Raw genomic sequence first — 14617 nt, 5'->3', positions numbered from 1 at the left:
CGACATCTGGGGCCAGAACTACACTTCCCACCAAGCAGCAAGGCAGGAGGAAGAAGGGGGCACTGAGGGCCGAAAAGGAAAACCAGAAGAAAGAGGAAACGTTACCTGCTGACCAGCAGAGGTGAGGGAGCGAGACAGATAAGCGACAGGTGAACCAGGAAGGAGAAGGCTGCAGGATTTCGGAGGGAGGGCATCCTAGGGGTGGACGCTGCCTGTGTGTCCTTGCAAGGCTTTTGGCTAAATTAAAGGGGGCTTTCGTGGAAACCCTGAGGACTCTAGAGGGCGAGGGGAGACGTGGAAATAAAGTCTCAGCTCAAGTTACTGTGATAAGACCAAGACACCGGAAGTGGAATGGCTGTCTTTAGTTGAAAAGTCAGAGAGGAAAAAAAGTGGTTTGATTGTGTCTGTTGTCTGCTGGATTATCTCTCTACCCCTATGTGATTTCGGAGAGGTCCAAGAAAGGTATGGGATCCTTCTTTGTCATTTTAAGACCCTGGGTTTTTGCATGCAGATTGGACATTTGAGTGCCTTTTACCTTGTGTGATGAGACAGACTGCCCTTTTCTATGACTTTAGAGAAAACCAGAGTAAAACAGGGAAGTGGAGAAGGATGTCACAAGGCTGGAGCAATTTGCAGCACATTAACTGTAGTCATTAAATGGGATCAGGTTTCAGTTACTTTTAGAGCTATTGTATGAGGAGACGATCACACTCCCTTGAAAAACAGTTAAAGAGGCTGGGGCAGAAAATAAAGAAAATAAAAAATTTAAAAAAAAATTTTTTTTTTAAAGAGGCTGGGGAGGCCAGGTGTGGTGGCTCATGCCTATAATCCCAGCACTTTGGGAGGCCGAGGAGGGCAGATCATGAGGTCAGGAGATCAAGACCATCCTGGCCAACATGATGAAACCCCATCTCTACTGAAATAAAAAAATTAGCCGGGCGTGGTAGCACATGCCTGTAGTCCCAGCTACTCGGGAGGCTGAGGCAGGGGGAATTGCTTGAACCCAGGAGACGGAGATTGCAGTGAGCCGAGATTATGCCACTGCAATCCAGCCTGGTGACAGAGCGAGAGTCCGTCCCTCCCCCGCCCCCAGAAAAACAGGCAGGGGATATTCTCTTCCAGGGATATTTTTGCTGCTTCAAGTATCTGATGGACTGCCATGAGGAACAGGAATGTGATGTGTTTTGGCAGTCAGAACAGCACTGAGCTAGACAGATGGAAACCTCACGGAGGGAGGTGTCAATCCCACAGAAGTGAGAGCTGCCCAGTGCAAAATGGAAATTTTTCAGGACATAGTCAGTTCCTTGTGATCAAAGATATTTAAGCATAGGTGGATATTTAAGCCAGGGATGCTGATGGTGGGAGTAAAGTTTCAGGTAGGTGACTTGGTCGATTGGTGTTTTCCAAATCTGGCTCATCATCAGAATCACCTGGGGAAGAGACAGTGCGAGAGAAGAAAGAGAGAGAGATTTTGGTTTTGTGTTTTTAACTTTAAAATGTTTAGTGCGCCAGACACAGTCGTTCATGCCTGTAATCCCAGCAGTTTGGGAGGTTGAGGCAGAAGGATCACTTGATGCCAGGAGTTTGAAAGTGGTCTGGGCAACATAATGAGAACCTTCCTGTCTCTATTAAAATAATAAGAAATAGGCCAGGTACAGTGGCTCACATCTGTAATCCCAGCAATTTGGGAGGCTGAGGCAGGCGGATCACTTGAGGTCAGGAGTTCAAGATCAGCCTGGCCAGCACGGTGAAACCCCATCTCTACTAAAAATACAAAAAGTAGCTGGGTGTGGTGGCAAGTGCCTGTAATCCCAGCTACTTGGGAGGCTGAGGCAACGAATTGCTTGAACCCAGGAGGCAGAGGTTGCAGTGAGCTGAGATAGCACCATTGCACTCCAGCCTCGACAACAGAGCAAGACTCCATCTCAAAAAAAAACCAAAACAAACAAAAAAAATTAGCCAGGCATGGTGGCATGGACCTGTAATCCCAGCTACTCGAGAGGCTAAGGCAGGAGAATCCCTTGAACACAGGAAGTAGAGTTTGCAGTGAGCCAAGATTGTGCCACTATACTCCAGCCTGGGCAACAGAGCAAGACTCTGTCTCAAAAAAAAAAAAAAGAAAAGAAAAGAACAAAAATACTAAGAAATAATTTTTAAAAGAAGATAAAATATGTTTAGTAAGTCTGGGATGAGCTCCAAAAATATATATTTTTCAATTATATTCCCAGATAATTCTGATAATCAGTTGGCTTGTGAAACACTGTCATTAGAAACCATTTTCTGGCCAGGCGAGGTGGCTTATGCCTGTAATCCCAGCACTTTGGGAGGCTGAGGTGGGCAGATTACCTGAGGTAAGGAGTTCGAGACCTGCCTGGCCAACATGGTGAAACCCCGTCTCTACTAAAACTACAAAAATTATTTGGGCATGGTAGCAGGTACCTGTAATCCCAGCTACTTGGGAGACTGAGGCAAGAGAATTACTTGAACCCCAGAGGTGGAGGTTGCAGTGAGCTGAAACTGCACCATTACACTCCAGCCTGGGCAAGAAGAGTGAAACTCCATCTCAAAAAAAAAAAGAGGCCATGCCTGGTGGCTCATGCCTGTAATCCCAGCACTTTGGGAGGCCTAGGCGGGCGGATCACGAGGTCAACAGATTGAGACCATCCTGGCCAACATGGTGAAATCCCATCTCTACTAAAAATACAAAATAAAGGCTGGGCGCCATGGTTCATGCCTTAATCCCAGTACTTTGGGAGGCCGTGGTCAGGAGTTCAAGACCAGCCAGGCCAATATGGTGAAACCCTGTCTCTACTAAAAAATACAAAAATTAGCCAGACGTGGTGGTGCACGCCTGTAGACCCAGCTACTCAGGAGGCTGAAGTAGGAGAATCACTAGAACTCGGGAGACAGAGGTTACAGTGAGCCAAGATCGTGCTACTGCACTCCAGCCTGGGGGACAGGGCTAGACTCCATCTCAAAAAATGAAAATAAATATACAAAAATGAGCTGGGCATGGTGGCGTGTGCCTGTAATCCCAGCTACTAGGGAGGCTAAGGCAGCAGAATTACTTGAACCTGGGAGGCGGAGATTGCAGTAAGCCAAGTTCATGCCACTGCACTCCAGCCTAGAGATAGAGCGAAGAGAGACTCCATCTCAAAAAAAAAAAAAGTATATATTTTTTTCAGTGATGCTCCCAGATAATTCTGATAATCAATTCGTTTGTGAAATACTGTCATTAGAAACCTATTTTTGTTTTTTGGTTTTTTTTTTAATGAGACGGAGTTTCGGTCTTGTTGCCCAGGCTGGAATGTAGTGGTGCAATCTTGGCTCACTGCAACCTCCTCCTCCCAGGTTCAAGTGACTTTCCTGCCTCAGCCTCCTGTGTAGCTGGGATTACAGGCATGCACCACCACACTTGGCTAATTTTGTGTTTTTAATAGAGACAGAATTTCTCCATGTTGGTCAGGCTGGTCCTAAACTCCTGACCTCAGTTGATCCACCCACCTTGGCCTCCCAAAGTGCTGGGATTACAGGTGTGAGCCACTGTGTCCGGCCTGGACAGTCAGTCTTTTTTTTTGAGACAGAGTTTCGCTCTTGTTACCCAGGCTGGAGTGCAATGGCGCGATCTCGGCTCACCGCAACCTCCGCCTCCTGGGTTCAGGGCAATTCTTCCTGCCTCAGCCTCCTGAGTAGCTGGGATTACAGGCACGCGCCACCATGCCCAGCTAATATTTTGCATTTTTAGTAGAGACGGGGTTTCACCATGTTGACCAGGATAGTCTCGATCTCTTGACCTCGTGATCCACCCGCCTCGGTCTCCCAAAGTGCTGGGATTACAGGCGTGAGCCACCGCGCCCGGCCTGACAGTCAGTCTTATAGCAGTTGGGAGTCTTTCTCCCAGGTGAAATTGACACTGGTAGGACCTCCAATGGCAGGTGAGTCACTGCTATGGGAATTTTCTCAGCCATCCTCCTGCTCTGTGGGCACTCTGATAGAGCATGTGGCGCCTCATCTCCAGGTCTAATTTTTTTTTAAGATTGAGTCTTGCTCTGTCGCCAGGCTGGAGTATAGTGGTTTGATCTCAGCTCACTGCAAACTCCACCTCCCAGTTCAAGCAAGCCTCCCGATGAGCTGGGACTACAGGTGCACGCCATGATGCCCGGCTAACTTTTGTATTTTAGTAGAGACGGGGTTTCACCTTGTTGGCCAGGATGGTCTCAATCTCCTGACCTTGTGATTCGACTGCCTCAGGCTCCCAAAGTGTTGGGATTACAGGTGTGAGCCACCGCACCCGGCCACATCAGTGCTTTTATCTGATGGTGTCGACCATCCACTAGACCCACCAGAGAATGGCAATAGAACCTCTTTATTCTAAGGGGACCCCTAAAGTAAGATCAACACACATAGGGCAGATGTCAGCTTATGCGGGCAACTCCTCTGTGCCTGACTAGCTAGCATCATTAGCATCGTCCTCTCACAAGGATGTAGCGCTGTAAAGGTAGTGACCTCCCTCTGTCTTGTCATCTGCTGGATCCCCAGTTCCTGGTGCTGAATTCCATCCTTTCTTCCTAGCTCTGTTCTAGGTGGCAAGAGCCATGCAGTTCTCCAGCTCAGCCCGGGCAGCAGATGAGAACTTTGACTATTTGTTCAAGATTATCCTCATTGGGGATTCCAATGTGGGGAAGACGTGTGTGGTGCAGCATTTCAAGTCTGGAGTCTACACCGAGACACAGCAGAACACGATTGGAGTGGACTTTACCGTGCGCTCTCTTGATATCGATGGCAAGAAAGTGAAGGTCAGAAGGCACTGGGACAGGACTGGTTCCACCTTTTTCAGCCAGAATTCCCAACACAAAGCACGTGTCTGAGAAATAAAAGATTTCAGTACAGGCTGGGCATGGGGGCTCACACCTGTAATCCTAGCACTTTGGGAGGCCAAGGCGGGCGAATTGCCTGAGCTCAGGAGTTCAAGAACAGCCTGGGCAACACGGTGAAACCCCATCTGTACTAGAATACAAAAATTAGCTGGGCATGGTGGTGTGCACCTATAGTCCCAGCTACTCAGGAGGCTGAGGCAGTAGAATCACTTGAACCCGGGAGGCAGAGGTTGCAGTGAGCAGATATCGCGCCACTGCACTGCAGCCTGTGCAACAGAGAGAAATTCCATCCCAAAACAAAACAAAAAAAAGATTTCAATACAAAACATGAAATCATAGAAATAAGGATTTGGAAAAACATAGGAGTATTAAATGAGACATGAACCCAGAAGTCATAAAGGAAAATACTGCTGAATTTAACTACAAAGGTCAAATTTATATATTTCTATATAACTATATAAAGGTGGCCGGGTGTAGTGGCTCATGCCTGTAATCCAAGCACTTTGGAGGCCAAGGCGGGCAGATCACCTGAGGTCAGGAGTTCAAGACCAGCCTGACCAACATGGTGAAACCCCATCTTTTAAAAAAAAAAAGTTAAAAAAAAAAATAGAAAAATAAAATAACTATATAAAGGTCAAATAAAGGTCAAGTTTGCTTTTTTTGCCAGGGCGGAAGACAGGGTTTTTGTTTCTGTTTTTTTTTTTTTTTTTTTTTAGACGGAGTTTCGCTCTTGTTACCCAGGCTGGAGTGCAATGGCGCGATCTCGGCTCACCGCAACCTCCGCCTCCTGGGTTCAGGCAATTCTCCTGCCTCAGCCTCCTGAGTAGCTGGGATTACAAGCACGCGCCACCATGCCCAGCTAATTTTTTGTATTTTTAGTAGAGATGGGGTTTCATCATGTTGACCAGGATGGTCTCGATCTCTTGACCTCGTGATCCACCCGCCTCGGCCTCCCAAAGTGCTGGGATTACAGGCGTGAGCCACCGTGCCCGGCCTGTTTCTGTTTTTGTTTTGGGTGGTTGTTGTTGTTGTTGTCGAGACAGTCTTGCTCTGTCACCCAGGCTGGAGTGCAGTGGCGCAATCTCGGCTCACTGCAGCCTCTGCCTCCCAGGTTCAAGCGATTCTCCTGCCTCAGCCTCCTGAGTAGCTAGGACTACAGGTACCTGCCACCATGCCCGGCTAATTTTTTGTATTTTTAGTAGAGACGGGGTTTTACTGTCTTAGCCAGGATGGTCCCATTCTCCTGACCTCATGATCCACCTTGGTCTCCCAAAGTGCTGGGATGGCAGGCAGGAGCTTCAGCACCCAGCCTGTTTTTGTTTTTTTTGAGACAGAGTCTCACTCCATCACCCAGGCTGGAGTGCAAAAGTGCAATTTCAGCTCACTGCAATTTCCGCCTCCTGGGCTCAAGCAATTCTCATGCCTCAGCATTTTTTTTTTTTTTTTTTTTTTTTTTTTTTTTTTTTTTTGAGACGGAGTCTCGCTCTTGTTACCCAGACTGGAGTGCAATGGCGCGATCTCGGCTCACCGCAACCTCCGCCTCCTGGGTTCAGGCAATTCTCCTGCCTCAGCCTCCTGAGTAGCTGGGATTACAGGCACGCACCACCATGCCCAGCTAATTTTTTTTTTTTTTGTATTAGTAGAGACGGGGTTTCACAATGTTGACCAGGATGGTCTCGATCTCTCGACCTCGTGATCCACCCGCCTCGGCCTCCCAAAGTGCTGGGATTACAGGCTTGAGCCACCGCGCCCGGCATGCCTCAGCATTCTAAGTAGCTAGATTTACAGATGCGTACCACCATGCCTGGCTAATTTTTTTTTAAGGGGAGGGTAAGGGAAGGAGTGGAGGAAGGTGGGGAAGAGGAGGGAGGAGGAGGAGGAAGGACTAATTTTTGTATTTTTAGTAGAGAGGGGGTTTCGCTATGTTGGCCAGACTGGTCTTGGACTCCTGACCTCAAGTGATCCACCTGCCTCTACCTCCCAAAGTGCTGGGATTACAGATGTGAGCCACTGTGCCTGGCCTGAGACAGGGTCTTGCTCTGTCACCCAGACTGGAGTGCAGTGGCACGATCATAGCTCACTCCAGCCTCTGTCTCCCTGGCTCAAGCGATCCTCTCACCTCAGCCCTGAATAGCTGGGATCACAGGTGCACCTCACCATGCCCCACTCATTTTTTAAATTTTTTTGTAGAAACGGGGTTTCCCTGTGTTGCTCAGGCCAGTCTCAAACTCCTGGGCTCAAACAATCCTTCCACCTCACCCTCCCAAAATGCTGGGATTACAGGCGTACACCACCACACCTGGCCTTAAAAGATCAAATTTTCTAGTGGCTGGGTGAGGTGGCTCACATCTGTAATCCCAGCATTTGGGAGGCTGAGGCAGGTGGATCACTTGAGGTCAGGAGTTTGAGACCAGCCTGGCCAACATGGTGAAACCCCCTCTCTACTAAAGATATAAAAAATTAGCTGGGCATGGGGACATATGCCTGTAATCCCAGCTACTTGGGAGGCTGAGGCAGGAGAATTGAAATGGGGAGGCAGAGGTTGCAGTGAGCTGGGATCTCACGAATGCACTCCAGCCTGGGCGACAGGATGAGACTCTGTCTCAAAAAAAAAAAACAGTTTAGCCAATATCATCTTTGCCAGTATTCAGATCCATGCAGACTCAAAAGATGAGCCCCCAAATCTGGACCAAAGGATGAATAAGGTGAAAAGGCAAAGAACATGAGACCCCAGGATAAAATAGGTCCACCTCTCTGACAGCAGCATGCCTTAGGTCAGGGCTCTCCAAGCTTCTGGTTTCCCTGGGCCATGTTGGAAGAAGAAGAATTGTCTTGGGCCACACATAAAATATGCTAACACTAATGATAGCTGATGAGATGAAAAAAAAATTGTGAAAAAAATCTCATAATATTTTAAGAAAGTTTAGGAATTTGTGTCGGGCCACATTCAAGGCTGTCATGTGCCAAATGTGTCCCGCAAGCTGTGGGTTGTACAAGTTTGTCTTAGGTGGTCATTCCCAAACCAAGGAGGATAGCCAAGTCATCCAGGGAGCAACTGAAAGAATAGATTTGGCTGGGTGTGGTGGTTCACGTCTGTAATCCCAGCACTTTGGGAGGCCAAGGCATGCAAATCACCTGAGGTCAGGAGTTCAATACCAGCCTGACCAACATGAAGAAACCCCGCCTCTGTAATCCCAGCTACTCAGTAGGGTGAGGCAGGAGAATCACTTGAATCCAGGAGGCAGAGGTTGTGGTGAACTGAGATCTCATCACTGCACTCTAGCCTGGGCAACAAGAGCAAAACTCCAACTCAAATAAAAAAAAAAAAAAAGAGGGCCGGGCGCAGTGGTTCACGCCTATAATCCCAGCACTTTGGGAGGCCGAGGCAGGCAGATCACCTGAGGTTCGGAGTTCAAGACCAGCCTGACTAATATGGTGAAACCCCATCTCTAAAAAAAAAAAAAAGAATAGATTCCTAGGTCCCACCCCAGATCTACTGGGTCTGAGCATTTAGAAGTGAGAGCCAGGAAACTGTGTTTTTAAGATAATGTAGGTAAAGGATTCCTATTACCTGTGGGGTCCCCTGATTTGGACTCTCATTCCTGCCCTTCTCCAGATGCAGGTGTGGGACACAGCTGGCCAGGAGCGCTTCCGCACCATCACCCAAAGCTATTACCGCAGTGCGCACGCGGCCATCATCGCCTATGACCTCACCCGGTGGTCCACGTTTGAGTCCATCCCTCACTGGATTCACGAGATAGAGAAATATGGAGCTGCAAATTTGGTCATTATGCTGATCGGTATGGCATTTTTGAAGTTTTTAACTTTTGTTTACTCTCCTCTGAGGATGCTCAGCTCTCTGCCTGTTTCTAAGGGCAGTGGAAAATGAAATTCTAAAAGTGCACGTTATGAATGGTGCCTCAGAAAGTGCCTTTAGGCTGGATGCCACCACACCCAGCTCATTTTTTTGAATTTTTTGTAAAGATACGGTTTTGCCATGTTGCTCAGGCTGGTCTTGAATTTCTGTGCTCAAGTGATCCTCCCAAAGTGCTGGGATTACAGGCATGAGCCACTGTGCCTGGCCCCTTATTTTTATTTTTATTTTTATTATTTATTAATTTTTTTTTTGAGGCGGAGTTTTGCTGTTGTTACCCAGACTGGAGTGCAATGGCACGATCTTGGCTCACTGCAACCTCCGCCTCCTGGGTTCAAGCAATTCTCCTGCCTCAGCCTTCTGAGTAGCTGGGATTACAGGCACACACCACCATGCCCAGCTAATTTTTGTATTTTTAGTAGAGATGGGGTTTCACCTTGTTGACCAGGATGGTCTCGATCTCTTGACCTCATGATCCACCCACCTTGGCCTCCCAAAGTGCTGGGATTACAGACGTGAGCCACCGCGCCCGGCTCCCTTATTTTTACTTTTGACAATCTCTACTGCAGAGTGAACAAGTGAGCTTGGTTTGTTCTCGTTTTTTTGTTTTTTTTTTTTTTTTTTTGAGACAGAGTCTCACTCTGTCACCCAGGCTGGAGTGCAGTGGCGTGATCTCGGCTCACTGCAACCTTCACCTCCCAGGTTCAAGCAATTCTCCTGCCTCAGCCTACCGTTGGTCCATGCATACTATGGAATACTACTCAGCAATAAAGACTACTAGTGATATGCAGAAAACAAACTACTGATTTATACAACAACTTGGATGGATCTCAAAGGAATTATGCTGAGTGAAAAAAGCCAATCTCAACAGGTTACATATATGAATCCATTTACATAATATTCTGGAACTAGAATAGATTGCTGGTTAGCAGGGGCTGAGGACCAGGGGTGGTGAGAGTCAGAAGGAATAGAATGAAAGAGAGCTTTGTGGGTATGGAGGTGTTCAGTGCTTAGACTATGATGGTGATTATAGGAATCTACGCATGTGATCAAATTGTGTATAATTATAAACATACACACAAATAAGTACCTGGGACATTTATTAATTTCATGACAAGAAATCTTTTTTTCTTTTGAGATGGAATTTTGCACTTGTTGCCCAGGCTGGAGTGCAGTGGCACGATCTTGGCTCACTGCAACTTCCGCCTCCTGGGTTCAAGCAATTCTCCTGCCTCAGCCTCCTGAGTAGCTGGGACTACAGGCATGCACCACCACACCCAGCTAATTCTGTATTTTAGTAGAGATGGGGTTTCTCCATGTTGGCTAGTCTGGTCGAACTCTTGACCTCAGGTGATCCACCCACCTCGGCTTCCCAAAGTGCAAAGATTACAGGCGTGAGCCACCAAGCCCAGCCTCATGACAAGAAATCTGATTAAAGTCTGTGGATTGTGCAAGTGTCAATTTCCTGGTGTTGATGATGTGCTATAGTTATACAAGATATTACCATTGGGGGAAACTGGGTGAAGGGTGCAGTGGATCTCTCTCTCTCTCTCTCTCGCTCTACATATATGTGTGTGTGTGTGTACATATATGTGTTTATATATGTATATGTGTATATATGTCTGTGTGTGTGTGTGTGTATATATATATATAAAATGACTTCCCATATATCTCTAATTAAACATGTTTTATGGAAGAAGGGAAAAGTAGGGAAAAAAATACCTACAGAGGCTCCTGTGGGGAAAATAATGAAAACCAGGTTGAGAAACACTAGTCTAGTTTGTCTTAATTACTGCAGTTTTGTAATAAATCTTGATGTGTGGTAGAACAAATCCTGTGGGAAAGTAATTTTATCTTTAGATTCCTGCCTCAGGGAAATCAAAGGCAAATTTTATTGTATGTAAATTACAGCTTTCTTAGAAAGTTCTTTAGGCTGGGTGTGGTGGCTCATGTCTATAATCCCAGCACTTTGGGAGGCCAAGACTGGCAGATCACTTGAGGTCAGGATTTCAAGACCAGCCTGGCCAACATGGTGAAACCCTGTCTCTACTAAAAATACAAAAATTAGCCAGGCGTGGTGACATAGGCCTGTAATCCAAGCTACTTGGGAGGCTAAGGCATGAGAATTGTTTGAACCTGGGAGGCGGAGGTAGCAGTGAGCCGAGATTGCACCACTGTACTCTAGCATGGGTGACGGAGCAAGACTCCGTCTCAAAAACAAAACAAAAGAAAGTCTTCCATTATGCACCTCCAATACAGCAAATCCTAATCACAGTCTACTCAGCTAACCAAGCCCCATCTCACACAGCATCCGACACTCTGCTGTTTAGGGGTGGGGGGAGAGTAAAAAGAGGAGCAAGGGCTGGGCGAGGTGGCTCACACCTATAATCCCAGCACTTCGGGAGGCCAAGGCAGGTATATCACCTGATGTTAAGAGTTCGAGACCAGCCTGGCTGACATGGCAAAACCCTATCTCTACTAAAAATACAAAATTAGTTGAGCATAGTGCCAGCTGCCTGTAATCCCAGCTACTCAGGAGGCTGAGGCAGGAGCCTGCTTAAACCTGGGAGGTAGAAGTTGCAGTGATCCGAGATTGCGCCACTGCACTCCAGCCTGGGCTATAAGAGTGAAATTCTGTCTCAAAAAAAAAAAAAAAAAGACAAGCAAAATTTGAAGGAAGGAGAGGGAAGTCTTAGTGCAACACTCTGGCACAGGCTGTACCTTGTCATACTTGTGGGGAGACGAATGACAGTCCCTCCAAAGAATTTAGGGGTTTCCCTGTGCCCATTCATCAGTGGTTTCATTTCAGCAAATGTGCCCTTAACTGCTGGGCATGATGGCTCACACCTGTAATCCCAGGACTTTGGGAGACCAAGACAGGCAGATCACCTGAGATCAGGAGTTTCAGACCAGCCTGGCCAACATGGCAAAACCCCATCTCTACTAAAATTACAAAACTAGCCAGGCATGGGGGCAGGTGCCTGTAATTCCAGATACTCGGGAGGCTGAGGCAGGAGAATCGCTTGAACCTGGGAGGCGGAAGTTGCGGTGAGCCAAGATCGCACCACTGCACTCCAGACTGAATAACAAGAACAAAACTCCGTCTCAAAAAAAAAAAGGAAAAAAAAAACTGTCCTCAATTACCATTTGCAAATGAATGCAGGCATGCCTATCAAGGAACTAAAATGTTATTTGTAAAGTTCATTTTGGGCCGGGCACGGTGGCTCACGTCTGTAATCCCAGCACTTTGGAAGGCCGAGGTGGGTGGATCACGAGGTCAAGAGATCGAGACTATCCTGGCCAACATGGTGAAAACCTGTCTCTACTAAAAATACAAAAAATTAGCTGGGCATGGTGGCACATGCCTGTAATCCCAGCTACTTGGGTGGCTGAGGCAGGAGAATTGCTTGAACCCAGGAGGCGGAGATTGCGGTGAGCCAAGATTGCGCCATTGCACTCCAGCCTGAGCAACAAGAGCAAAACTCCGTCTCAAAAAAAGAAAAAAAAGTTCATTTTGAAAGAAACCAGATTAAGTTATGTAATGAAATATCTGCTTATCTTTTCCTTCCAGGAAATAAATGTGACCTCTGGGAAAAGCGGCACGTCCTGTTCGAGGATGCCTGCACGCTGGCTGAGAAGTACGGCCTCCTGGCTGTTTTGGAGACATCTGCCAAGGAGTCCAAGAACATAGACGAAGTCTTTGTGCTTATGGCCAAGGAGCTGATCGCCCGCAACAGCCTGCACCTCTATGGGGAAAGTGCCCTGAACGGCCTCCCACGGGACTCCAGCCCAGTTCTTATGGCCCAGGGTCCAAGTGAAAAGACCCACTGCACTTGCTAAGATGTTTGCAAAGTCAGCCACACCCACCAAAGAGGCAGTCTTTGAAACCAAAGGTAGCCAGGATACCCTCGGATTGCCACAGTGGCACTTCAGACCCCAGTGTGAACTTGCCGCTCACCCCTAATCCTCCTCGTCTGGATGGGCCACACTTCTGCCTTGACTCAGACCACAGGTCATAGCTGCTGACTCTCAGGAAAAGCAACACCATTGTTTTCATCTACTCTTGACTCCTGGAGAAACCAGGACTTCAGAACGAAGTATATTCTCCCCTTTCAATTTTCTGTCTCCCCAACGCTTCCGCTGCTTTCTACTGAATTTTGTTTCTTGCTCAAAGAAGAGGGCAGTGAAGGAGAGGAGGGAGGAGAAACAGCAAGAGAGGGAAGAGGCTGTTCAGAACATTCTGGAATAGTTTGAAACAGCTCAGGCAGGAAGAATGGAACAAAAGCCCCAAATGAGAAACCAGAATGCTGTTACCATTTTGCTCCTGATATTCACAGCTCAGGTCTTCACTCTGGGGAGTGAAGCCTTTTAGCAGAGATACCAGAAGTACCATCTTGCCAAATGGTCAGGAACTGTCTGATGGAGATGGAAATGGAATTCCCTCTATTATAGCAAGGCTGACTTGGCCACCTTCCTGGGATAGGGCAGACACCTGCAATTTTTCTTTCTTTTTTTTTGAGACAGGGTCATACTCTGTCACCCAGGCTGGAGTACTAGTGTGGGATCTTGGCTCACTGCAACCTTCGCCTCCTGGGTTCAAGAGATTCTCCCACCTCAGTCTCCCAAGTGGCTGGGACTACACGCACACGCCACTACACCTGGCTAGTTTTGTATGTTTTGTAGAGACAAGGTTTCACCACGTTGCTCAAGCTGATCTTGAACTCCTAAGCTCAAGTGCTCTGCCTGCCTTGGCTTCCCAAAGTGCTCGGGGTTACAGGTGTGAGCCACCATGCCTGGCCCAATTTCTTTCTAGAACCCCACATCATCTGCCAGATCAGAAGTCATTTTTGAATTGAAATTAAATAGGTTGATAGATGAATACAGTGTTGTACCGTCCCTTCTGTAAGATGTGGCCAGAGAGCAGCTGGTGCCTTCCGGGATGGAGTGACCCCAGTTTTCAGAACTGAACACATCCTAGGAGGCTGGAAGGCACCAGGCACCCCTCGTCTCCAGGACAGTGTTAGGGGACATCAGGGCAAGCAGCAGGAGCAGGCCAGGGAGCCCCTCTAGGGTCCCGGGGAGCTGTGGACACTCACCTGGGGCTTCCAGAAAACAAACACCACTTATGACTGCAGCCGCCATTTACTGAGCTGCTTCTCAGGGCCAGAAGTTGTGTGAGGTCTGTGGGAAGTGAATGGTCCCCTTGGTTTGTGATGCCAGTGGAGGAGAAAAGAGGTACCAGCCACATTCTGCTGCTCCTTTTTTTTTTTTTTTTGAGATGGAGTCCTGCTCTGTCGCCCAGGCTGGAGTGCAATGAAGCGATCTTGGCTCCCTGCAACCTCTGCCTCCTGGGTTCAAGTGATTCTCCTGCTTCAGCCTCCTGAGTAGCTGGGATTACAAATGTACACCACTAAACCCAGCTAATTTTTGTATTTTTAGTAGAGACAGGGTTTCACCGTGTTGGTCAGGCTGGTCTCGAACTCCTGATCTCAGGTGATCCACCCGCTTTGGACTCCCAAAGTGCTGGGATTACAGGCTTGAGCCACTGCGCCCAGCCTGCTGCTCCTCTTAACACCCTTGGATTTCCCAGCATCCTCTCATCCGGCAGTCACTTTCAGTCTCCCCTTTCCCTGCCTCACTCTTTTTTTTTTTTTTTTTTGAGACGGAGTTTCACTCTTGTTGCCCAAGCTGGAGTGCAATGGCGTGATCTCAGCTCACTGCAACCTCTGCCTCCCGGGTTCAAGCAATTCTCCTACCTCAGCCTCCCAAGTTGCAGGGATTACAGGCATGCGCCACCATGCCTGGCTAATTTTGTATTTTTAGTAGAGACGGAGTTTATCCATGTTGTTCATGCTGGTCTTGAACT

At 47.7% G+C, this 14617-nt stretch overlaps 1 protein-coding gene across 3 annotated transcripts; it reads left to right on the top strand.

Moving 5' to 3' along the window:
• Positions 1-13978, top strand: RAB19 (RAB19, member RAS oncogene family). Of its 3 annotated transcripts, none has more exons than XM_012447472.2 (4): positions 1-121; positions 4584-4796; positions 8494-8677; positions 12323-13978. In XM_012447472.2, exons 2-4 carry the CDS (start codon positions 4596-4598, stop codon positions 12589-12591), a joined length of 654 nt encoding a protein of 217 aa, XP_012302895.2. In that variant the 5' UTR covers positions 1-121; positions 4584-4595; the 3' UTR covers positions 12592-13978. The 3 variants fall into 3 exon arrangements, with proteins under 3 accessions (XP_012302895.2, XP_012302893.2, XP_012302894.2); XM_012447470.2 differs by having other exon boundaries at positions 4573-4796; XM_012447471.2 differs by lacking the exon at positions 1-121 and adding an exon at positions 331-462 and having other exon boundaries at positions 4573-4796.
• The last annotated feature ends 639 nt before the right edge of the window (positions 13979-14617 follow it).

This window comes from Aotus nancymaae, unplaced genomic scaffold (genome assembly GCF_030222135.1).
Source record: "Aotus nancymaae isolate 86718 unplaced genomic scaffold, 86718_ANA_hifiasm-v0.15.2.pri h1tg000002l, whole genome shotgun sequence".
Lineage (NCBI taxonomy): Eukaryota > Metazoa > Chordata > Mammalia > Primates > Aotidae > Aotus > Aotus nancymaae.
This window is presented reverse-complemented; position numbering and strand designations above follow the sequence as displayed.